The sequence below is a fragment of the Copadichromis virginalis genome, linkage group LG15, assembly GCF_057382275.1.
Source record: "Copadichromis virginalis isolate Kocher_CV1m ecotype Utaka linkage group LG15, C_Virginalis_male_GT1.1, whole genome shotgun sequence".
NCBI lineage: Eukaryota > Metazoa > Chordata > Actinopteri > Cichliformes > Cichlidae > Copadichromis > Copadichromis virginalis.
The window spans coordinates 21,141,229-21,167,702 of NC_140632.1; the positions used below are offsets into that span (position 1 = coordinate 21,141,229).

At 40.5% G+C, this 26,474-nt stretch overlaps 2 protein-coding genes across 5 annotated transcripts in view; both read right to left on the reverse strand.

Moving 5' to 3' along the window:
- The window catches only part of LOC146692326 (CMP-N-acetylneuraminate-beta-galactosamide-alpha-2,3-sialyltransferase 1-like), a 3,795-nt gene extending 2,346 nt beyond the window's left edge, over window positions 1-1,449 (reverse strand). Inside the window, exons 1-4 of one of the 3 annotated variants that reach the window (XM_085432410.1) lie at window positions 1,308-1,449; window positions 838-1,099; window positions 547-743; window positions 198-377 (exon numbers count right to left, since the gene is read on the reverse strand). In XM_085432410.1, coding sequence (XP_085288536.1) covers window positions 198-377; window positions 547-743; window positions 838-1,092 — 632 coding nt within the window. In that variant the 5' untranslated portion in view covers window positions 1,093-1,099; window positions 1,308-1,449. Of the gene's footprint in view, window positions 1-197; window positions 378-546; window positions 744-837 lie in introns of all 3 variants that reach the window. The other 2 variants (XM_085432411.1, XM_085432412.1) reach the window with 2 other exon arrangements.
- A 12,655-nt stretch (window positions 1,450-14,104) lies between these two features.
- Window positions 14,105-26,474, reverse strand: part of msraa (methionine sulfoxide reductase Aa) — a 62,906-nt gene continuing 50,536 nt past the window's right edge. For both annotated transcript variants that reach the window (XM_085432415.1, XM_085432414.1), the window contains exon 6: window positions 14,105-14,873. In XM_085432415.1, coding sequence (XP_085288541.1) covers window positions 14,703-14,873 — 171 coding nt within the window. In that variant the 3' untranslated portion in view covers window positions 14,105-14,702. The remainder of the gene's footprint in view (window positions 14,874-26,474) is intronic.

Genomic DNA, 26,474 nt, shown 5'->3' on the forward strand with positions numbered 1-26,474 from the left:
AAAAGACGTCCCAGTGCTGATTTTCATCACTGGGAACTTGATCTTAATGAGGCAGATTTTGCTATTTTATTTTTTCTATTTTATTATTTTCATTTAATTATGTTGTCTAAAACAGGTCTCTCTTGTAAATGAGACACTGAGTCTCGTTAAATAAATGTCAAATACATGTGCATGTAGCCCTGAAAAAGAGAACTCACCTTCCAGTAAATCCTGTTGTAGAGGCATTAATGAGCCACTCAAAGTCCTGTATCTTAAAGGGAAACAGTACAAAATGGGTGTTGTCATCCAAATCCACAGCACTCTCTGGATACATGACATGATGAGTTGTCTTGTTTCCAACGTCTTTTTCAAAGCCTCTGGTAATACCAGTGTTCATTCTAAAAAGCACAAAGGGATATATTTCACATCAGTTTGGCTCTTTTGTGTAGGAGGGGATATTTCACTGCATTTCACTGCATATCATACTGTGTATGACTGTGTACGTGACAAATAAAATTTGAATTTGAATTTAATGGTAAAGAAAAATTGCTTTAGCTTAGAAAGTACCTTATGACAACTTCATGTAAATCTATCAGCGGTCCATAATGCGATCTCCTTAAATTACCAGAATTACCCACCACAGCACAAGTCCTGCAGTGGTCATATTTGGGTTGTATAACATCTGGATTCTTTGGGAAGATCTGAAACAAGTTGGCCACTGTTGTTTCATAAACTCTGAAGCTACGGCTTTCAGCCTGCAAATCCTGTCAGACATTTCAAATAAACTTTGTTGTTACACCAAATGAGCTGAGGGGGGGGGGTGTGTAAAAATGTCATCCTTTCCTGGTGACTACTTACCTTCCACCAGTTGAATTCATTCTGTGAGAGGTTTAAGTTTGCAGTCAAAAATGGTTGAACACTTCTATTCGATCGATCCAGAAGCAACTGCTTATCCTCTGATAAACATTTTATGCAAGCACACAGCTTTTGGTCCACAGCATAATGAGTCAATTGGTAGCCCGTTTTGACATACACACCAATACCAGTGAAAAACAGCAGGAAAACCAGCACCTTTGATTTTGAAATCATTCTAGATGTTTGACTGGGAAACATTAACAATCTGCAGACAGAGTGTGTGGTGATATAATCAGCAAAGTATAACAAGTTATAGTTTAGAAAGTCATCATATATAAAGCAACATTACAACACACTTAGCCATGTCTCATTTCTATTCACTTATAAGATAATAAAAAAAATAACATCAGCGAAGATTAAGCTGTTTTTACCGCATCATCTGGTAAAATATGATACTTTTATAAATGACTTACCCGATCTACGAGGAAATCGCTTTCTGGTTCAGTTTCATATAATACACGTACAAACGATGCGTAGACTCTATCGGTGAGAGCTTTTTCACCGTTTCACTCACAGGTAACAAGCGTGACATACTCGTTTGCTACCAGGAAACGTGATACCGTCATCTCTGACAAAGGTGTGGAGAGGTGTGGTTTGCGCGGAGTTCCTCACGTACCCATGTTCGCGTTTGGAAACCACCCATTTCGAAATCAGTCACACCAGGACAAAGCTTGTTTATTGCATCATAGACTACAGATTACACAATTTAAGAAAACACATTTTCTCTGTGGATCCTTTGGTTTCCATACCATCGTTAAAGTGTGAGTAACCCTCGGATGAGCTATATTTAAATCATTTTTATTGAACAACGGGAGGGCTGTTAGTTCCGCTCTCTGTCACTTATTAATGTGGACATACCCCGATTATGATCTTCCCTGATTATGAATCTTTTCCTTATAAATGTGACTTACACAGTAAGCCACCAAGTTTCTGTATAGATAGAAGTAGCATGTTTGTTAAGGGAGGACAATAATCTAGCAATATTTAAATAGCTTTACAGAGCTCAGGTGATGATATTACGTCTCATAAAGACATGATCCAAATTATTTTCTGGCGTTCATCAATTTTATTCCCAATTAGCAGTATAATTCAGTAGTGAGCAGTACTAGCAGTCGTGAGCATAGCTGGACTGGCCACGGGGCATACTGGGCATTTGCCTGGTGGGCAGTGTTTTTTGCAACGGTATAAACAATGACAGGTGGTGGCCAGGTTGGCCAGATGTTGGCAGATGTGTAAAAAGAACTCAGTTGTTTTCTATGGCGGAGCTTCCACAGTTTCAGTAACATTAGCAAGTGGTGGAGGCCAGCAGGTGGATCAGGGATAAGGGAGGCAGGAGGAGGAGAGACATGAGGCGCGGCCGGTCCGAGGGGCAGGTGAGAAGTTGGTCTGAGTGGGTCAGATATAAACCAAGTTTAGTTGTAGTTTATTTTCACATTTTTATTTCCTCCCAGTTAAAATAACTTGTACTGCGTACCAGCTAGCATGACGGATTTTTTATACTGCTAGACGGGTGCTATGATATTACTGATAGTGAACTTTATTTTATTCACAAATAGTTATTAGAGTTGCCAACCGTTCTGTAAAAACGGAATCATCATGTATTGAGAGAAAATATTAATATTACTTCTCTCATTCTCTCCCCCTCCCTCTCCTGTTGATACTTCAATCATGAAACTGATAAATGATCAGCTGATCGGCTTTTCTCTCTTGTTTGTTTATTGCCCACTTTGCCCAGAAAGAGGAAACCAGCGGATAAACAACAGCAGCACATTTAAGCTTGATAAGCTGTTGTTAGAATGTATTTAATATTAATTTCTAGTATCAACTGATGTTTGCTGGAGCCAAAGCCTTAAAAGCTGCTGGTCATGATATTGTTTGGATATCTGGAGACAGGGAAACATGAAGATGAATCCAGGAGATGTCCTTACTGAATCATCAGAGCTGAACAGGTGACGGAGAAACAGGTTTACCTTTTAGGTGACACGAATGAGTTGAAGGGAAGTTATGAACTGTTTCTGAGAGACAAATAACACAAAGATCCTTTTCTAAGTAGCTGGCAGCTGGTAACTGTGCAGGCGCGGGTCAGACAAAGTTTTGCCAGGAGGGCCAGGTAGGGCATTAATAGGGAAAGGGGGGCAGAAAATATATTTTTCTTTCTTATTCTCATTTAAACTGTTTGGCTTTTAATAAATCATTATCTGAATCTTACAACCAAAGTCATGTTATGTCACTTTTTAAAGGTTGCCATGTTAGAAAAAATATTTTGCCCTGCCATGCTGTTTATTGATGTGGTAAATGAATAGTTTATGAAAATATCACTAAATCTGTCATTTATTATTTTTAATATTCAGTAATGGTCATGTCTCACCTTTAGTCTTCTCTGTCAAAGGCTACGTTCACACTGCAGGTCTTAATGCTCAATTCCAATTTTTTGATCAAATCCGATTTTTTTGTCTGCTCGTTCACACTACAAATAAAATGCAACAGCAAACGCGCTCTAGTGTGAACGCTCAAAGCGGCCCGCATGCGCAAAAGAAGATGTCACACACAACGCGCTCTGTTTAGACCCAGAGCAAACAGTATTGTTTGACTGATGGCCCTTAATAAAGACTTCGGACTTTACGTTTCCCAATTTTTGCTATAAGTTATTTTGTTATTTACATAATAATGTAAATAACCTAATAATGATCCTTATTGCTGTTTTAGAGGAGCGGTGCTTCAAATGATAGTTGCACATTTCTGTCAGAATCTGCAGATTATGCAGTCCAAATCAAATGTTAACGTTTCTCCAACGTTGTCTTCCCAGCAGTTTCACCGGATGGCCAGGAAGCGTTCGCGATGTATTATCAGGCGCTTCTCTGGCGCTGATAATTGGTGTCTGTCTTGTGTCAGTGACGTAAAAGACGGATTTAATGCGACTTGACCATTCACACAGCAGTCGCTTTCTGGAACATCGGATATGTTTCGGATTCAGTACCACATACGAAAGTGACCCAGATCGGATTTGAAAATATCGGATTTGTGCCGTTCACACTGTCATACCATGATCGGATATGGGTCGCATAGGGTCAAAAAAATCGGATTTGATGCGCTTTCGCCTGCAGTGTGAACGTAGCCTTAATGTCAGGTTTCCACCATGTGTTGTAGATAGTTTAGGAGGTTAACTCGACCAAGCAGTCTTTTGGTTTCTGCTAAGTACGATTTAGAATACCAGAATATGGAGGATGGTGTAGGTTTATTAGACTTGTGCATATATACCAACAAGACAGTGTACATCATTGTCACAACAACGTTTGTTTTCATTCAAAGGCTTTATGGTTTTTCCTATAATGCCTGGTGGGCCGATCTCTAGTCAAAATGCCCGGGTCAATTTTTTGTCCCAGTCCAGCCCTGGCAGTGAGTAATTATCATTACTATAATTAATAGCCAAATTAACTGGATTTGAGTTTCCTGGGCAAAATTCTTCTTTTAGGCTCTTCATCTGATGCTTATGAAATAATAATAAAATACAAGTTAATTTAGCAATATCTAACACATCTATCTATGTGGACACAGATGTCACCTTAATGTATTTTAGACCATTTCAAATAGCTTCAGTAAAAATTAATGTTTCATACAGTGATTGCCTCTTTCTCTCAGTATGGCAAACAAAAAAGGTGTCATCGGTCATCTGCCAGGCCGCTTGTTGGGCATCTCCGCCACCGTGGACGCCCTCCTGAACGCCCTCCTGAACGCCGCCACTACCTTCCACGTGGCCGGCCTCCGGACTTGTTTCCACACCGCTGTTGCCGTCCGCACGGTCGGCCCCCAGAGCTGTTTCCACGCCGCTGTTGCCGTCTGCACGGTCGGCCCCCAGAACTGTTTCCACACCACTGCCTACTGCGTGGCCGGCCTCCGGACCTGCCCCACTGCCGCTGCCTTTCACACGGTCGGCCCCCGGAACTGAACTGTTTTGGCCTCCGGGTCGGCCCCCTGACCTTGTCCGTCTGGGCCTTTTCGGACTGTGAGTCTGCCTGTCAAGTTCAGTGTCCTGTCTGGTTCTCTGTCTGTTAATTTCCTGTTTTATTCTGAAGGTTCATGTCTGATGTGAGTTCAGTTTACATTTCCCCTGTCCCGTCAGCTCTGATTTCTCCCAGCTGTGTTGCCCTCCTGTCTCTTATCCCCTGATTACTGGTGTGTGTGTGTATTTAAGCCCTGTGTGTTCTCCTGCCTGTTGCCGGTTCGTCTGTATTACTCTATGTAAGTCCGCGCTTTTCTGCATTCATCTGTGTCTCTCTGCGTTTTTGTATCCTCCGTCAGTCTACGTCTCTCTGCCTTTCACCCCGTGTCCTGTGGATTTCTAGTTGCTCTTTAGTTTTCCCAGTTTAGGTTTCCATTAGTTTGTCTCATTATTCATTTTCTGTTCCTGCCACTGACACCTTGTAAATAAACTCCACTAATCTTTTCATACACTGCTTGCTCTTGGGTCCTTTTTCCAACTCCACACGGCTCGCCTCGGCAGCCGTGACAAAAGGTCAGAATTATAACTAAATAAATAAAATTTATAATACGGGTCAGTGCTACTTTTTTCTCTTGTTTTGGACTGGGCTCAGACTATCTGAACACTACAATGACTCACTCTCATTCCAAGATCCAAATTTGTATGGCAAGGTGGCTGGTGCTTTGTGGTTCCCATGCTGAGTTAATTGTAGAACTTTGTATCACTGTGTCTGTCAGGGTCCCTGTGCCTACCCGGTCGGCTCGGTATGGCTACATATGTTTTTGTATTCTTTGATTTTTTTGCTGCTCTCTCCCTTCCCCTCTTTCCCTCCTCCGTCTGCCTGGGCGGAGCTCACCTGTGGGCTCCTGCCCTTGGCCCACGCACCTGTGGCTCATCACGAGTGATCCAGCTCCTTTATAAGATGGCAGCCCTGTGTTTCTCGTCGCTGGACCGTTGCCGACCCTCGTCAGTGTAACCCCAGCTCAATTACTTCTGAAGTGTTTTCACAGCGATTTACCTTACTATCCCTTCGTGTCTCTGTGTACAGATTCCCTGGACCTACCCCTGTGTTACCCGAGTGAGTGGAGTGTGAAGAGGAGTGGACGGAGTGTGTGTGTGCGCATCACTCCTCATTGCACAAGCGTGTGCATGTGTATGTGTGTGGATCACTTCTCAGTGAATCAGCATTTCGATTTAGGTATGTCTGTCATTTCTCACTCAATCAACGAGGGCACATGTGTTCAGGTGTGTGTTTCACGTCAAGCTGAATCAGTGTGTTTGTGTTCATCACTTTCCTGTTCTGGTGTTTTGGCTAAACCACGGCCTGAAGCGTGCCCTGGGGTCCTGCCCTCCTCCTCTTCAGTCTGTATGCGACCATTGCTGCTGCTGCTGTTCAAAGTTTAGTCCATCCTGGTTCTGGCGCCCATTGGGGCAGTCCTTTCTCCAGTGTCCATGGTCACTGCAGGTGAAACCTGCATCTTCTTCTGTGTTTTGTCCGTTCTGAGGTGCCTTTTGACCTCAGTTGCTCCTCCTGTCTCTGACACGCACTTATTTGCTGCCCGATCATCCGTGTTGGTCCATCACTACCCTGCACAGTGTTAATGCAGAGTTATCAAGGTCAGCATTATGTTGCTCGGCCTCACTTTTCATTCGGGCTTAATGGGCGTCTCGTCACAGCTCTGTCAGCTGAAGCTGTCTGGGAAATTTCCCCCGTGTAGTGAAACGGGCCTTAGGTTTAGCGTTCTCCGTCTCTGCTGCATGAGATCCTTTCCTGCAGCACTGTTGACATTTTCAGGTCGTTGTTGTGGGTCCAGCTGCTGCAGCATTTGGTCAGGGTCACGTCAAAGATGATAGAGGGCAGAGCAGGAATGCAGGTCAGCCTCGGCTTTCAGGGCCAGCAAAGCAGCCTGTAATCAAGCAAAAAGAGAAAAAAAAACGAAAGGAAAAAAAACCAGACAAACAGGAGAATGATGTTGTGTTGGCTGTGTCACAAAGAGAGGGGAGAGACACCGGGCCAGGCCCTGTGTCAGCCTTCTCTCCCCCCCCCCCCCCCCCCCCCCCTTAGTTGACAAGACAACACTGGTAGATATTTAAATTCTTAAGATCATGTTTAAACTCACAAAAGAGAATTTTCCTTCCTTCAGTAACTCACTAGTGTTGTTCAATCAGCAGAAAACATCTCACAATTTGACTCTTAACCACTAAATTTATTGTTTCCTCACTGGTTGGTCATACCAGTCTTTCTTTGCTGAGTGTAAGCTGCTCTTCATTGCATGTGTGTGCATTTGTAGGCAGGTTAATTTTATGTTTGTTCAGTGGAGCTGCAGATCCAGCAAAGTCTCTCTCTGCCTTAGCTTTTTTTTTTTTTTTTTTTTTTCAAACAAGGAGTTTCCTTAAAAGCTGCCTTTTCTCTCACATTTCTCTGCTTGTGTGTGTTTTTGTTTCACCGTTTATTGCGATGCTCTGGACGCCTTCCCAACCTCCACAAGTCCATTGGCCCCAAATTTCAACCCAATTTTATGTGTTACAGCTTCTCTTAATTTCTCCTCTTCCCTCCTCACTGCTGTCGGTTCCACAGCTGCTGATTCTTGCTGATTGTGGTTCCCATTACTATCATTTAGCTTCGGCCGCTGTGCTTGTGGTGGGCGGTTGGTCCAGGGCCGTAGCCACCTGTATTAACACACTAAGAGATCTATTTAATATCATTTTCATCACAGGCAACACGCCCAGCTTTACAGCGCAAACTGCCTGCCAGTCTCACAACACATTCCTCTCTCTGCTTCTCAATAATTCTCCACTCTCACTTTATTTCTCCATTCTCTACGTCAGATTTAAAACTCAACATATTTCACACCACTACTCACCTCTTACTGCTTTGACTCCTCTTTTTTCTTTACACCACAGAGAACGTCACCCAATTAAGCCTGTCTATCTCTATGTGGCTCCAAATTACCTTCTTTTCTCTCTTTCTTATTTAAGTTTACACACTCGTCAGGGGACAGGCACAAAGCAATCAACAATTTCTACCACTGAAACGAGTAATTCAACCTTTTTTACCTAATATAGAACTCAACCTTTGATGTCAAAATATCCTCTTGTTCGATTCCAGAATAAATGTAAACCCGTGATTACACAGCGGTTTCAGTGTTATTCTGTAGCTAATGCGGGAGCCCTCAGTTCCCAAGTCGCCACCTCAGCTAACCAAACGCCGTTGGACCGGCCTGTGCGTCCACAGACGGGGGGGTTGCCACACCATGAACAAAATCAATTTCCACAGGCCGACTGTCACCATGTTCATATTTCACACACTGAAGCACACAGAGCGTGTCTCACACACAGAGTGCGGTCGGTTGTTAGGTTTGGGAGTGGAAGTTTTTTTCAAAGTGTGCAGCATAGTTGTTGTAGTTAGTGTGGGTTTGGGTGTAAGGTGTGTTTGGTTGGTGGTTTGGTGCGTGAGTGAGTTAAGTAGGAGAGCCGGCCGAAGGCCTGAACAGGTCCGGTAATGGTCTCCTGCAGACTTCTTCTCATAGACCAGGGTTGGCACAGTTGGAGGGCGGAAGCAGTGAGTGGAATAGTATGGATGGTAGTGAAGAGGAAGAGATTGGCGGTCAGGGTGAAGAGAATGAGTGGGAAAAAGTTGGAAAGGGGGGAAGAGGCGCAGAGCTAGTGAAAGGAAGAGGAAAAAGAGAAGTGAGGGTAGTATGGAAGGAACTGATAGTGAAGGTAATGAAGAGGGAACGAATCCAAGTATGAATGTAATTGTCAGGTTTGAGGAAGAGGGTGTGAAGAAAATAGATCCACTTAAGTTAACAAGAGCACTTAAGGCACAAGTTGGGGAAATCAAATATGCTAAGATACTCAGAGATAGAAATTTACTCTTTGGTTGTAACACAGAAGTGCAGATGGAAAAAGCACGGAAACTTGTGGGGGTGTGCAAAGTCAAAGTGAAGAATACTGTAAGAGTAGGGGAAAAGTGCAAAAGTCAGAAGTACAATAAGAAGAACAAAGAGAACATACTGGAGAGATTTCTGCAATACAATTAGTAGGAATACTCAAATAGGGGACGTGTGGGGGATGATGAGGGGAAATGATAAGAATAATCAAGTAGCTGTAACTGATAGGGAAAAAGCTGATTTCTTGGCAAGTACTTTTGTTGATATACATAGTGGGAGAAATTTATCAGAGGAAAGTAAATGAGGAAGAGAGGGGACTAAAGGAAGAAATCTTGAAGCTTTAGGGAGGAAGGAGAGTACTGAAGATGTAATGAGTTGTCCCTTTTCTATTGGAGAACTGAAAAGAGCTCTGGGTAGTACCAGGAATAGTGCTCCTGCGAAGGATGAGGTATGTTATGTTATGTTGAAACATCTAAGTGACAAAGCGTTGAACATATGAACATAGTTGCAGGAAGTATCTATGTCACAGGAGGGTGATGAGGTGGTGGAATGGAATGTGGTTAATCAGTTAAGTCATGGTGAAGGGAAAGGGGCGGTTCTTCGTTTTTTGAGAAATACTGGTCTCCTCAAGAGGATCTGAGGATTCGGAAGTGAAGTAAGAATAAAAGCCAGGAGATGGCAGTAGTGCAACATCTTTGGATCTAAGCTGCCGTTAAACATGAAAGAAGAAGAAGCGGTTTAAGAAGATGTTCTTTATAAGAGTAAGAACAGAATGTTACAGTAGAGTCATACATGGAGCTATCAGCAGATGAGGTGGAGGAAAGCCCAACATTAAGGAACGAAGATGACAGCACAGACGAGGACACCAAAGCTTCCGAGGAGCATCAGAAGGGTCAAAAGGAAGGTAAGCTAATAGTCTCAAGTTGTGGGATCTGGTTTTCAACTGTCATACAGGACACCAGCCTGTGACCTTTCCTTCCATGGCCTCGGCAGATTGAGACAGCCTCTCCGTTTTAGTGATCTCCAGATCATTTGTGACTCTGGTGGACCTCCCAATCTTGAATAATCATTATCAACTTATTGTATACTATATATAGTATACAATAACATCAAATCTGAGATGACCTGAATCATGGCATCAGGACAGCAGGACTCTCACAGGTTACACAAATGGAGCTTGACATAGAGGTCTCAGACCGCAGCAAAGGACAAAAATTAATTTGGGGCTGGCCTAAATTTACTAGGCCACCTGTCAGAAAACATAATGTCCTGCAGACGTAGGAGGCAAAATTGGATCTTAACAAAAAGTGAGCCATTTTATTGCAGCTGAATAAAGATACAAAACAAAGGCAAAAGGACGTCAAGACAACTAACCAAACTGAGTGAAACTAAACACTGATACTGACACTGATACATGCTGATGGATTAACAATTACAGAAACATAAACAATGATTATGCTCATTTGAATATTGAAAATTTTGGGCATGTGGCATAAACTTTACACTGGCTGGTGTTAGTAAATTTGTAAAACACCATGCATGTTTCACATCAAAGATTATGTTAATGCACATTAAATGCCCTTGCTCTTAATCTCGGGCTCTCTTCCACACCTGTCTTCCTTCTCTCACCCCAACCGGTCGTGACAGATGGCCCTGCCCCTCCCTGAGCCTGTTTCTGCAGGAGGTTTCTTCCTGTTAAATGGCAGGTTTTTCCTCCCCACTGTCGCCAAAGTGCTTGCTCATAGGGAGTCATATGATTGTTGGGTTTTTTTCTGTATGTGTTATTGTAGGGTCTACCTTACAATATAAAGCGCCTCGAGGCGACTGTTGTTGTGATTTGGTGCTGTATAAATAAATTCTAATTGAACTGAATTTAATTGAATTGTGCTTATCATAGACCTGAAACAGTTTTTTTTTTTTTTTTTTTTTTTTTTTTTATGGACTGCTTATTATAGACAATGGACTGCTTATGGATTATGGATTATGGACCGCTTACTCTTCCTTAACTTCATAAATTATTTGATTTAAAAGAAAGGACACGTGAGACATTGTTTTCTTAATTCTTCATTCAATACAATAAATCATCTATAATTGCATTTTTTCATTGTGTTTGCCATGTTGTACGCATATGGTAGGAGGAAGGAGCACTGTCCACAATAAAAATCACCATAACTCACCTAATTTATAACTAATTTTCAAATAATTTGTTTTGATATTTACCTCTGATGTCATATTCTGATTTACTGGCTTCTGATCTCATCCTATTAAAAAAAAAAAGTCTGGATAAATCTCCTGTGATCTTTTATATGAAGTTTCTGTCAAATTGGACCAAATATGGGGTTTGACCGCTGGGCTTGATTCATGCGCTACACTGAACACGCCACAGGATGACAGCGTAGTCCAACAATCTAACCAGGAACATATTCTGTGGCAGAGTGTGAGCAATGGCGATTATATAAATGAAAATGATGCGTGCCAGTTCATGTAGAATATGAGATAATAATATGCTCTTTTCCCCTGTGAGATTTGAGTCACTATCAAGTCACTCACTGGATATATATATATATATATCTAATCTCCAATGTTGGTCAATAATAGTATGTCTAATATTAGTGAAAGTCTTACAGTTCACTTAGGGTCACATGGCTATCTCAGGTACCATGGGGCAGGGTAAACCCTGGATAGGTGTCTATCACAGCCTTTCACTACTACCATGGAATCAATTAACCTAAAATTAAGGAACAGGTGTAGGCACAGGGAGAAGATGCAAAGTGTTTTTAAAAACGTCCCACCCTGGATTCAAGACAGTACCTTCCTGCTGTGAGGCAACAGTGCTTACTACTGTATCAATGTAGCAACCCAGTTAAGAAAGCCAGCTAAAAAATTGCAGTAAGTGCACAGACCAGGAACAGAATGGGTTAAATGCTGTAGGTCTCCAGAAACGTCTGTGGCTATCATTTCTCACATCCTGAAGATCTGAATGTTACCAAATAATTTTAAGAAACATATTCCTCATAATTACAAGAAAGTGTGTCCAATTTTTAAAATAAAGGTTAATTGCTTCTTGAAAGCAAACATGATACTTTGAGTTTGTTCTTCATCAAAAAGAAACGAAGCTTTTCTTTAAAACAGTAATACGTTTAGCAGGTGATGCATTTTGTTTTTATTGGCTTTTTAAAGGTGAAGATATTAACCAATCAGATTAAAAAACAAGCTCTTTCAGTAGTTTTTAAACACCTCTGAGGATCTTTTTAAAAAAAATTTGATAAGAATTGAAGGCACACACATGAATACACGTTTTAGGTCTTACTGGACCTAATTAAACATGGTGCACATTTGAACAAAATCTCATATGATAAACTCCTCCATTCCAAAAATAGTGGTCAGATTTGGCTTTAAAAGCCGGTCGAGCTGTGGTCCTGAAGCACCATGGAGGTGATCCAACACAGCACAGATCCTCAGAGGTGGCGCTCTGCCATTTCCAAAGAGACTCATCTCTTCCATCTCTTTTGCTTTGTGATGGTGATGCCAAGTTTTGGAGTGCCTGGCACCAAAATGCATCCTCCTCCTCCTGCTGGTGTGTGTGTGTCTGTGTCCAAGCTTTACCATCAAAACACACACATTCACTGTACAAACACAAATGGTTGGAGATTAACAGTGATGACAGACAAGTCACGGTTTGCAACATCGCTTCAGGCAAAGATCAGAGTAAGGAGGTCATCCATAATCCCAAACCCGAAACACAGCAGTCACAAGCCAAACAAAAGAGCAAACCAAAGTGTTCCAATGCATTTAAAAGCATGATATCTGCTGTTTGTATCTTATAGGTTGCTGCACATTTAAGTGAGAATTTGTTTTTTTTGTTGTTTTTTTTTAATTAAACGAAGGTCAGGCACTCGTGGTGGAAAAAATCCTCCAATCTGTGTGAACCTGTAACATTAAACACTGTCTTTGTTTCTCTCTTTCTTTTTGCAGGATCCATCGAAGTGACTGGACAATACATCTGGTTTTGATAAGGTTCTAAAAGGATTTAATTGCAACCTCAGATAGCAACAAATATTGCAGCCGGACTTGTATAACAAAAATTTAGACAAAATGCAAAAGCATTGTAAAAAAGGCAAGTACTGTACACCCCATCATTCTTTAGCAGGAATTAAGTAATAATGTCCTGAATGACTTTATCAGTCCCTCACATCCTTGTGGACACATTTTGGTCTATGATTCTTTACAGTGCTTTAATGTGTTGATGCTTACAAGCATTAATTTATGCACAACACTCTAAGGTTCTGATATAGAATTTCAATCAGTTTGAGGTCTGGACTTTAAGTGGGTCATTGCAACACCTTGATTCTTTTCTTTTTCAGTCATTCTGTTATAAATCTGTCAGTGTTTTTGGAGTCACTGTCCTCTTCCATGGCCTACTTTCAACTTAGTTTTGGCTAGCAGACATATTTGACTCTAGAATACTTTGGTATACAGAGGACTTCATGTAGCACTGCAAGGTGCACAGATCCTGTGGCAGCAAAACAAGCCCAAATCACCAGACCTTCCTTCACCACTGCGCTTGTGACAGTTGGTGTGGGGTGTTTGTGTTGGTATGCTGTGTTTGGTGGCACTGCGCATTATGGCCAAACATCTCCAATTTGATTCCAAAGGACAAAGTCTTGTCGTTTGTTCAGATTCAGCTTTGGAAACCTAAACTGTGTTGCTGCATTTTTATTTTTTTGAGAGGGAAGAGACTTTCTGATAGCAGCTCTTCCAAACAAGCCGTACTAGTTCAGCGTCCTTAACTGAGTTTGCTGAGATGTAGCTCTTGGGTTTCTCTGACCTCAACTCCTGACAAGAATGGCAACTATCTTGAATGTTTTACACGTACAGTATGAATAATCTTTCTCACTGCAGAATGGTCAACTAAATTGTTTGAAAATGACCTTATACTGTAACCCTTCTCAGACTGATGGTTAGCAACAGTTGCTTCTCTAAGGTCACTGATGTCCATCCTCTGTGGCATTGTGTTAACACACAACTGAATCCTCCAGACCAGCAAACTGTCAAAGCTTTGGCTTTTATAGAGGTGCTCACAATTAGCAGCAAATACTTACCCTGTTAGCTTCTATGGAAGCACGCTCCTGTATTCTTGGGTTAATTTCTGTTAAATAAAAGATGACACTCTGTAATATGTTTGTGTTGTTCAGACCTGTTAAGTTTCTTTCAGCTGTGGAATGGTGAGATTTCTTTACCTGTAAAGAATGACTCATATCTAGAAAAAAAAAAAAAAAAAAGCATGTGTAGTATACACATGGGGCAGTGTAAAAGTCATAAAACACAAAAGACGCAGCAAGTTCTCAAGCTGTTTTATTCCTTTTAGTCTTTAGACAGCAGCCCACTCTCAAATATGTTTTTAAAGGAACTTAAGCAACAAACGTATAATTTTCCCAAAGCAGTTGCAAATTATAAGAGCTGATTAAACAAACTACTACAGTGAAAAAGCACTCCACACACTAACAATTCTTAATGCTGTGCAGGATTTCACTGCTCTCTGACAAGATTTCATTTTAAACACCACCTTTTCAGGATGCATGAAATTACTCAGCATTTCATCATTGATTATGTGTCGCAGAACTTTTTTTGGACTACACCTTTTTCAAAAGATTTTTTCAAAAGACTGTGAAGAGTCTTTACTGGCTTTCAAAGTTTATGTTGTGTCAGAGGGTGACATCTGGCAGGTACTGATCCTTAAAAAAAAATCATCAGATAAATGTGGACTATAATCCGATGTAAAAAAAAAAAAAAAGTCCATAAAATATGTCAAATGGTAGGAATTTAACCATCTGAAACACAAAACTTTTTGCATTAGTGAATATTCTCTTTCAAATCGATCCATTGCGGCATCCTTGCAGACAGATCAGAGATATTTCTCGGCTGTTTTTGGCTGTCTAGGCCTTCGTCTTGATTCCCATCGGACACGCGACACCTGTGCCTCCCAGTCCACAGTATCCATCGGGGTTTTTGCTCAGGTACTGTTGATGGTAGTCCTCAGCATAGTAGAACTGCTTGGCCTCAGCAATTTCTGTGGTGATGGAACCGTGACCTGCCTGTGTTAGTACCTAAAAGACAGAGGGGAAAAAAGAAAAGAAAAAAATCACAAATTACTGGACAGGTCATTATGAAATGAAAAACATGAATATATGAGCAGTCCAAGGCTAATCCACATCCTGCCCAAACTGATGGATCCAAATCAGTTTGTGATCGTTTCTTGAAAACAGCAAAGTGATCTCTGCCGGTTTTCTTTCTTTTTTTAAAAAAAAAGACAAAACAGACAAAACAGAACCACTTGTACAACTGAGTGGTTTCCAAATCTTCCACCTTGAGGCAGCTTTTATCTGACCCAAACACTTACTTTAATTCATTACTTTTTGGTTAATTTATTTTAAATAGTATATCTATAAATCATGTTCTTACTGACACTCCTTCAAACAGACTGGGGATGTTAACTCGGCCTTCAAACTTGGTGCACCCTTTGTTGGGTGGTGTTAAACGACACTAACGTGGTACTAGGGGAGCTAAAGAGGAACTTAGAAACCAAAAGTCCTTTCTGAAAGAAACTTTGCCTGCTTCAAAAGAGCAGTGAAGACAAACAACAGGCAGAGAGACGAGGTGACGGAGAACATCCTGCAAAGGAAAAAAAAAGTTTGTAATGCTCAAGAGTGCCTTTATCTGACCATGCAAACAAAAAAGCATATCTTTCTAGCTGCTCAAGAGATTCTTTTCTGCAGATATGAAAACTTGTGTACTCAGAGACTTTGGTTTGCCCTTTTGTGTGACATGGAAACAAAAAAGTTGAAATTCACTGAAATAATCTCATATTAGCAGTGCAAATCATATACAGTACATTACCCCAGAGACACAATTCAGTTCAGCAAAAACAGATATGGTGACAATCACACACTGACTCTAATAAATTCGACTGGATTTATAAAATAAGTTAGAGTCATCAGGTTCCTCAAACTCAGGAGGGATAGATGCTGAGACTGAGTTTCCCACCATTCATCAATAAAAATATTCTTGTTAGTCTGCACCGAACCAATTTAACTGCAAGAATGATTTGACTTTGAGCAGAACTCATCTTATCAAGGTTGTTTTCTGCAGGTACTTATTAGCATCTTGTCTCTCTCGAATGTGTTTATTCAGCTCCAGGTGGGGCGGTACCTACAAAACAGACAATGCGCTCACACGCATTCAGTGTGTAATCATTTGGTGATGACACCCTCTCCTCCTTGTGATAAAAATTACTCAACCAGATGGCGTGTGGGTTAAATAAAAGACAGAGAAACGGTAGGCATGAAGACGATGAAACTTTTGCTTCTGATGGAGGGATGTGTGTGTGTTTTTAGCATGTGCACAGACATCATGAGGCTTTTTATTGGATCGCACCCTACGGTAGATGTTGGGAGACATAAATTTGGCAGAACATTTACAGGTTTAGCCTTTTATCTGCAGAGCTGCTGTTATTCTTCCTGACATGAAAGCTGCTAAAAGGAATACAAACCCAGAGCCCCTGTAGCCACTGCACTAGGTTTATGCTAATTAACCTAAATAATCATAAAACAGAGCAATTTTTCATGGTTCAACTCGGGATCTTCACGAAGGCTGGATTTGGTTTATTTATGTCAAACTCCCTCCATGTTTATTTGGTTAAAATTTTATTTGAAAGCCACACAATGAGGTTAATTATTTAAGCACTCAGTGCTTCAGAACATTCTGAATGGAAACATACTATAATCCACAGTTTGATTATATGCTCCATATCCTGTGATTTTATGGCTTATGTGGCTTTTTCTACTTGATAATGTTATAAACACAGTGAAATAAAAACACAAATCTTTTAAAAAATCTGTATTTTCCGACATTTGTAATTAATGATATTCAATGAAAAAATGCGACAGTAAAATGTTTTACTCTTGATAGTTTTATTGCTAATATAACATCTAGTCCTTTTACTGAATATTATATTTCTTATTTAAGTACCATGAGCTTCACAGACATATTGATACTTATTGGAAAATAAAGCACTTTGATTCAACATCATGTAACTACACGCTTCATCAGTGTTTAGCTTGGCGATTGCATCCATCGTCCTTCCCTGCTTTTATTCCCCCATGCAGTGTTTTTGTCATTAGCCAAAGACCCAAAGGCCTCAAATAGGTGACCTGGACCTGAAGCACAGCAGGGTCCTTCTGCTCTGGTCTGAATGCAGTTTCATTGATACTGGGCCTTGACAAGCAACAGCCAGAGTGTAATGGTACAAGATTGGTTTAAATGATTGGGTTACAGTTCCTGAAAGCCATCAATTTATTCTGATTCAGGTTAGTTTGGGCCTTTAAAACCAGGAATTAGAAAAAAAAACTCATCCCAAAGAAATTCCCAATGACATTTGTGTTTGATAAATTGAAGTCTAGCCTTTAACATTTTGTCATGCGTCTCTTTTTATGTGCTTAGATGAGGAGGGTAGGTTTTCATTAGCCTTGACCCTTTACTGCCAAGTGTATTACATTTGCATACATTTTTAACCTCTTAGCTGTAAAAGGCTGGTGGGGTATTGTTGTCACCCGGCTGGTGGGTGGGCAGGAAGTGTGGACACCCAAATTTGTGAATGCAATAACTCAAGAATGAGGTGAAGGGATGTCACCTGGAATTTTCAAATTCATGTGTCCATCTAGTAGGTTGCTGACGGGTAGCCCTCAGGAATTTATACTGTTAGTACCATACAAACAAGCAATACTGCAGATAGTAATTAATGGCTATCTCCAAGGCCGTCTTACAGGGTTCTTCGGGATGATTTCCAAAGCAGCTGCCAGTTTTATATCACTTGGTAGGAGTCATGTTCCATGTTTTTGAATATGGTTCAGTAAAAAGGTTGTCCATCAACTTGATTTTCATTTTCGGGAAGAAAAAGCAAAACAGGGATAAATTGGCACTCGTGTAGCTCTTTTCTAGGCCACATCAACAGCGAGTTTAGAATCCCAATATACCCAACAAGCATGTCTTTGGGAGGAATCACCACACAGGCACAGGCAGAGCATGCAAATTCCACACTGAACTTTCCAAATAAGGGTTTAAACTCAGAATCTTCTTGCTGGAAGGCAACAGTACTACTCAGTAACCCACCATCACACCCAAATGAAAACCAGGTCCAGGTGGTAAGCAGACATTGTGTTGGTATAGCAAAACAAAAGCATCTACTATTTAATGTACTACGTGGTGGTATATGTGCATTAAAATACTTCTCCTTTCAAGTTTCTCCCTGCAGGATACATTCACGGTGCATTCAATTCCATGAATGCTGGAAAAACCAGCATGCTCACAGACTCTACAGCTTGAGATCTCTCATCACGACCACATGACCTTCAGGTTTGTTTGTGCAAGCGGTCAGAAAGGGATTGGCTTAAAAATAGCAGCTGCAAAGGCATCTGCCTGGACACAAGATTACTTTGAATGTGAAATCAGCCAAATTCAAATCAGGTAAGGTTTATGATTTTATGGACATAGTGTCATGACTTTTTTTTTTTTATCACATATCTTATATGAGAGAAAATAAAGAAAAACACAATAGTTCATTTAATAGGTCCTTAAGGACTATTCTTTCTAGCAGCTTCTGTCTGAATGGATATATTGGTGCGCTGACATCTACCAGTCGATTATTTTGATGATATGGCAAATAGGTATAATGTGAAGCCCCTGTTTGGACTGCACTTCCAGTTTGAACACAAAGAACTCTTTGGGGAAATACTAAAAAGTTCTCACTTTATTTTTAGTACAAAAACAATCAAACTAAAGCTGCAATTTCACACATTGGTGCCTCTAATACTTAGTGAGAGGTAATTGTTTGCAAACCATTTTAACTTCATTGACGTCAGCACTCGGCAGTTGTTGAAGAAAATGTCAGCAAACATACCCAGAGGGTTTAAGCAGCTTTTATAGCAAAAAACAAAACAAAAACAAAGACACAAAAGATGTGACGCCGGCAAGTTCTGCTCTTAATGCAGTTTGCTCACTGCTGTTTGATTCATTGCTTCCTGTGAAGATTCCCCACCATGACTGCACTGACACCACAATTTAATTTGAGTAAGAAGGGTGGAGGTATAGCACAGCAGCAGTTAGTCAGAACGGGATTCTCTTTTCTGCTGCAGCCATTCGTGATTCAGGCTGGTGAGCTGGATTCACAAGTACAGTAGGCAGGTTTATTTTTAGAAGCTTGTAATTATCTTTTGAGTGTTTATAGTTATGTCATATCAAACATAACATAAGATATATAGGGGTGGGATTCACCACACGATATCAACAGATTGTCTCTGACTGTTTGCTGTCTGATGCTCTCCAGTTTATTTTCTTGCTGTGACTTTCTTCTTTTCTACAGCAAGCTAGTTCAGTTTTCTTCACATTACTGTCACTCATGTGATAAGAGTCACCACAAGGAGTCATGACACAGTCGCTCTGGTCAGTTAAACTGGTGAGATACAAACTAAAAATATCAGTATTTGCTGTCAGTGAAACCAGAGTTTTATGGATAGATTCTACATCAGTATATGCCCCAAAATACGCTTTCATTGACTCCTTTGAAAATCATTTATTTCCCAAGTAATTTGTGACAAAATAACTAGCTGCCTCTCTATCCTATCATTCATACGAACTCAAACTCCACCATCTTGAACTGCAATAAGCACTGGTAGTCCTTGTTCTGCCCTGCATGAACCAGATCTCCACCTGCTCCCGGTTCTTCCAGTTTGGAGCAGACCTCTAAGGGGCAGGGATAGCTCAGTAGGTAAAGTGGTCGCCCCATGATCGGAAGGTCGGCGGTTCGAATCCACTTAACGGCTACCCTGAGGTACCCCTGAGCAAGGTACCGTCCCTACACACTGCTCCCCGGGCGCCTGCTTAGTGGGCTGCCCACTGCTTCACTGAGTGAATGGGTCAAATGCAGAGAAAAACAAGTAATTTCCCCATGGGGATCAATAAAGTATCCATTATTATTATTATTATTATTAAAGCAGAACAAGGACTACCATTGCCAGATGAAGTCCCAGATGGTGGAGTTGGAGTACATCTGACTGCAGGACGAGAACCTCTCTGGGAGAGCAGCTGAATAAAACTGAGCAATCTGCCCAGTGAACCAGCCAGCAGAGAAAAAAACAGAAAGGAAGTGTTATCAGCATCAGAACTTTCAAAATAAGACTACTAAATGAATCGTGAATGGCGTTATTCTTTCACACAGAAGGGGAAAAAAGACTAAAAGAATAATATTAAGTAAGCTATCAAGTATACTTGGTGGGGAAAGACAGGCTCAAGTAAAACCATATTTTGTCACACCTGTACTTACATATATGGATGCATCAAGCTGCAGATTCGGGAAAGTCTGGTTCTTTTACAGTAACCCCAAATATCCTGATTTTAAATCTCAGCCATGTTCAGAAATAAAGGAATTACCTTGAATCAGCAAGTGGAGATCTTGGAATTGTTATTTTACTTACCGAGTGTGAGATTGTATCTCGGCGCCTACAGTAGAATTACAAACACCAAGTGGATTAAAAGCTCTGGCAGCTATCAGCCTCTCAAACTATGTTTTGTTTCTAACACTGCTTCTGTTCTCCACAGGAACAATGTGCACATCAATATTCATGAGTGACTTGCATTGACCATTGGTTGTGGGAGTGTAGTGGGCGGACTATGTGTGAACATTTTGAAGTTGATTGTGATCTGTAAAGGGAGCTGTGTGCTCACAGTTCCATAAATTCGATTTTTTTTTAGGTTCTGACATTTTTTTCAGGAATTCTTACCATGACTTGGCCGTGAGACATGACTGACTGCTGACCGATCACAGTCTGACGTCTTTCGTGACCTTTGTTAAGTGATTGGGAAAGTGTTGCCAGGACAAATGATTCTGTATATGAATATGCAGAATCTGTAGGCAAGAGGCAAATGTTTTGTTCCAGAAGCTTTAAGGGTTGTGTTTGTAGTGGAAGTACTATTGACCAGTTGCCTTTGAGCAGGCTTTGGTCGACTGCTGGCAAACAATCTGTGTTTAGAGAACAAGACAGATGGCATTTTCCAAGATGCATCTGACAACTATTGGCTATCGAATGACAATGATTTAGCTTTTAATTATTTATCTGCATTTGTAAACAATGACCAGTGGGTGGAAATGGAAATCTTGGCCCAGATATCTGCTGGCTACACCGGAAACTCTGAAAAATTGGCTTCAGCCGAGGGTGACCAGGTGTCCCACTTTATATACAGCATTTTTATTCTTTATCCAACTGCCGAAGGTAAACAAACGCCTCATTAGAAATGTGTGGCTCAAAAAGAGAAGTGTTGATATATGTGGGGATGATGAATGCATCCCTGCTGAAACCCAAACAGAACAGCACAACAAATAACAGATAACAACGTTAACAGTTACTGTGATAGAAAAAGGGATGAACAAATGTAAAAGGACAACACGACCACGTTTCCCCTGAAGTTTCATTCATTCTTGAACACATTAGGAAATTTGCAATCAGATAACTGTTGAATGGAATTGATGCAAAAGACTTTTTAAGTGTCAAGTTTTAGTAATCCTCCCACATTTTACCATACAAATATACTCTTTGACAATATCTCAGCCAGCAGCACGGCCCCCCAGAGTGGGCAAGATAAACTACATGAAACAGGAGGAAAACACGGTGGGTGACAGACGGAGCATGATGCCGGCTACTTTCCAGACTTAGTTAAATGGTAACTAAGTCTGGAAAGTTCATTTTTAAGGTGCTTTTCAAAGACATGTAGTCACAAAGCACTGTGCAACAAAACAAACAAACGTCATTAAAGAACCACAAAGAGAAACAAGACAATGAAAACCACCCTGGGGTCCAGTTGGTTCATGTCCTTGCTTTTTGTTGATGTTGTTATATTAATGTTATATATTATTAATTTTGATTTTTGTACTGACACTGTGATACACTACACACTGCAAAACAATTAGCGTTCACATTTAACTCACATGGTAACAATGGTGCTTATGGCTCTTTTTCTGAGCTGGTGTAAGAGCTGTCACTCATACTCTGCTATGGAGACCAGTTGAAAAAGAGAGTCGCTGTTTGTTGTGCGAAAGCGCCGATCAACTATGGGGTTACAAGACAATCCTCCCGTGTGATCTCTGTGGTGAATCTGAACTGTTTGCGATGCAATCTTATCAATAAGTGTGTATATATTTATGTATGCATATATTTATGTGAAATCTTTTTGTAACCATGGTAACATGGTAACCATGAGTTTCAGCACGTCACAACCAGACAGTCAAAAACAGTCAAAGCTGGAGTCTGCTGTGTCTGAATTCTGCACTCAAACTGCTTTACATCATCTCCCTGGTATTATTATAACCTGTGGTTTATGTGGGGTCAAATAATACTAATAGAGCTCACAATGAATCATTTCTGTATGAGTTATTTGCAAAACCAAATACATTAGGGGCTTTAAAGTGCAACGAAACCTGAAGCCAATAACCAGATTTTCATTTCTCCACATCAGGTCTTAATGATGCTCGATGACAAACTGTCTAATCAGTGCTACCTGTAAGGCTGTGTGGCTTCCTGTTTACCTCTTGCCTGCTTTGTTAAAATTAAAAATGTTTCCACACATGCACTGCAACCCTGAACTACGCAAGACATTTTCTGAAGGCGCTGTATGTCAACCTGAATCATTTTAGAATCACATTGACACACTTATGTGTGTAATATCACATTACCATGAGCAGAGTAGGAATGTAGTCAGCTGAAATAGTGAGAATTATGGGGGGGAAATGACTTGATCTTTAAGTAAATATAAAATGATAAGATAAGACAAATCTTTATTAACATAGTAGCTTTTTGAAATTTGTACAATTTCCAGCACAGTCAATCATCAAACTATCAGAGTGAACATTGACAGATTTATATGTTTATATAATTTTGTGATAACAGACCTTATCAGCCACTGAAGAATGTATGTTAAAAACATCTTCTGGAATTGTCCATCATGTTTTCAACAAATGAAGCAACAGACAGTTGCATTTTTAGACTTTTTACAGGTTTTGATTACAGTAAAACACCTTACAGTGAATATTAAGGATGCACGGCACCATGAGCTACTTTACAACTTCTGCCAGTTTCAGATGACGAATGACGAAATGAGCATCTGTGGAGAATTTCGAGCAGCCGCTAACTGATAGAAGTCACCATCAACCACCACAACCAGCTGTTTCTTATGCGAGCTCGGAAGTTTCTGTTGTGGTTTAACTACACTTCGAACATCTGTTTTCGTTTTCATTCGGAAATGGGTGCTATTGAGGGAATTGTAAATATCATAACTGATCAATCAGCATGCATTAGGCAGAATGCTGGTGTTTTATACGCAAAGCTGGCTTCACTGTAAGAAAAACTAAATGGGCATGAGGTTGTTTTATTTCAAATCAGAAACACTTATATTGTAATTATGAAAACTCAAATAAAATATGGGCTATTTTCTGTAGAAACATGTAAATAATTACTTTAGCCATTTAGCTCCATTTACTCCTACTCATTGAGCATGGGCTCTATAGCTCTATAGCACCCCCTGCTGAACCCCAAATGGGATTAATGGAAGTGTAATGGCTCTCCTAGAATGGCTCTGGTTAGACAAAGCAATCACCATCAGATGAGGATGAGGTCAACATGTCCTGCTTCCTGCACACTTCACGTAAACCATGGACGATATCCTTTTTGTGCTCCATGAGAGGAAGATAAACCTCATAAAGACCTAAATCTCCTTCTAAGTAACCTTCTATCATGACTCATTGTGATATGTTCTTTTCATGATCTGCTGGTTGAATTTTTTTAAAGTCGCTTTTCAAGCCAACTGTGATTATTTAACACGCACACACACAAAAAGGCAAGCTTTCATCTGAGATAATAAACACTGGTTACTGGACAAAAATATGCATGCTAACAATAACTCGAGGAGGAAACCTGTAATACCCAAAATGGCTGCATTCTCCATTATGCTGCTGTAGTGGCATCTTTAACTGTGTTTCATTGCATTTGTTTGTGCTGGTCCTGCTGCTGTTAGCAGCCTGCTATAAATGCATAATTCACATCCATTAATTTGCATGTCAGAGAAGTAGATTGCTCATTTGGAATGCAAATACCTTGACTGCTCTGGTAAAGCAGGAAAACGTGAACAACACTGATAAGCACCCATGAAACAGAGAGAGGAATGAAAAAAGGTGAAGCTGGCATGTTAAAAGAACTAGAAAGGGATTTCATAGACAAAGAAGAAATGGAAAGAAAAGGAAATAGGAAAGGGGAAAACAGCTATTTTGTGTTCAGAAGTGGATATATGAATGTTCATGAAAAGAAAATGTAGCCAGAGAGGTGCATCAAGAGAGAAAGAGGTGCCAGAACAATGAGTACAAACTGCTTTAGCACCCATGCTTGCACCCACAGTCCGAGCACACATTATTACATAAAGCGAGCATGCAAGTGTGCGCGGGTACACACACACACACACACACCACTTCCACCTGCCATTTTAGACGCAGTGCACACCCTAATGATGGGTAGGAGGCAAGAAAAGAAAGGGGAGGCTCCTTTCATGCTTTCAACCACCAGCCGCCTGCAAGGTAATTTACTGCAGTGCTGTTGTACCTTACACACACATATATACACACCAAATTCCCCAATCACTCTCTGTGTGAACAATACAATCAAGCCAGGCGGCGAAGCGAAAGTAGTCAATACCCTGACACCAAATTAACCAGATTCTTTCTTCTCTTTTAACCCTCTCATCTCTCTTTATCACCAGTCCTGGCCTAAACTTTATCTCCGCATTGCTCTCCCCTCTACATTTTTTATACTTGCACGTGTAGAATAAGGCAATAAACATTCAGTTTGTGTCTGAAAGGCACGTCCTGGGAAATTCCTCAGTGCTGTGATGCAGTTTGCATTCTCGCTTTGTTTGAAAGAAGAGAGAAAAAGTAGGCGGTTGGCGTGAGCATCCACAGCCACTGTGGATGCAGAGACAAAGACTTTAACAAGATTTTTTTTTTTTTGGTGGGGGGGGGCATAAATTCATAAATATTTTAAAGACAGCACTGTACCATTGCGTGCCAATTTAATGCACAGAGGTAAACACTGGAATACGATGCATCTACTATCTCAAAATGAGGAGGGGGGAAAAAGACACTAAATAATTCAAATTTAGCCTGATTTTTGGCAGGGGAATGCTTAAACTTAAAACTGTTGCAGCTTTATGTAAAACATTACATATGGAGGACTGCAGACCCAATACCTAACCTTCAGTGTATGTATACGTGTGTGTGCGTTATTTTGCAACTAAAGGGATTTTCGTGGAGGACAGATTTAAGACCCAGATGGTTTGGCATGGAGTCTGTTTGCTATAGGCCAACTGCTTGCACACACACACACACACGCACGCACACACAGATGGGAGAGGTGGGGTGGCCAATCTGGTGAGAAAAAAAATGAGAGAGGAAACAAAACCTAAAAGAGATTTTTATAGAGGAATCTATCCATCCATCAAATGTCTCTGTAATTACTCGACAATGTAAATGGAGGGAGGAAGTAAAAAATAATATAAAAATGCTATTAATAAGACATGTTATTAAAACAGGGCTTTTTGAGAGCCTAAGAAATACTTCACATAATGAAATAAAATACAGGAAACAATAACCTGAAACATATATTACAGGGCAGGTGAAGTTTAAGTTTAATATCAACATTGAGTATAGTCTTGGATGTGTAAGGAGTTCTGAAGGAATTGGGGAAAGCCATGATGAAAAGTCACAACAGGTCTTGTGCTTAGTGCTGCAGCAGAGAGAAATTTCCCACCCAGCAAAAGCGTGTCTATAAAGGACAACTTTGTTAACATCTGGTTCAAACTAAAGGGTGAAAAAACATCGTCTCCCAATGACACATATGAAATATCTGCCTCCTCAACACTTCTGCAAAATCATGTGACAGCCAGCACGACCTAACGCACATTCTTGTTGCTGTGAAGTAACAGTGCTAACCACTGCACCACCATGCCACCTCAGCATCTGAGAACAAGAGCTTTTCAGTGTCACAGAGGCTCAAACAGGTAAGTTCACCATGCAAGACACAGAAACGTAATCCTATGAGAAACATAATTTATATCTATATATATGTAAATGGTGAAACCAAATGTTTTCTTAAAAATATATTCCTGGCTGGGATGTTGTGTGGCTGTCTGATTTTAACCATTTCACAGTCAAATAAAATGTCAATCCAAATGGTTAATCTTTTAAATCCAAAGATGTCTAAAACACATTTACATTTTTGGAAGAAGCGGGTGCTGAGAAAAAGGTCACACAGCAACAGATAAGAAAGAGCTTCTGGACATAAGTGGAGTGTGTAACACATTAATGCCGTGGCAGACGGCTACATTTTGATATATCTGTGTATTAGTGGAAGTGTTGGCATCGAGGTTTTTGTTTCCCGCCTTGCCAGGTGGGGGTTGTATTTATTCACACACAAGTTTGCAAACCTATGTTTGAGCATTCGAAACAAAGAAGTTAGCTTGGGAATAAAACAAGGAGACCTCACCATAGTTTTATCTCTTTTAACAAGGACATGCCCATTGTATTAGATCTGCAAAGAAAAATGCATCATATACATATT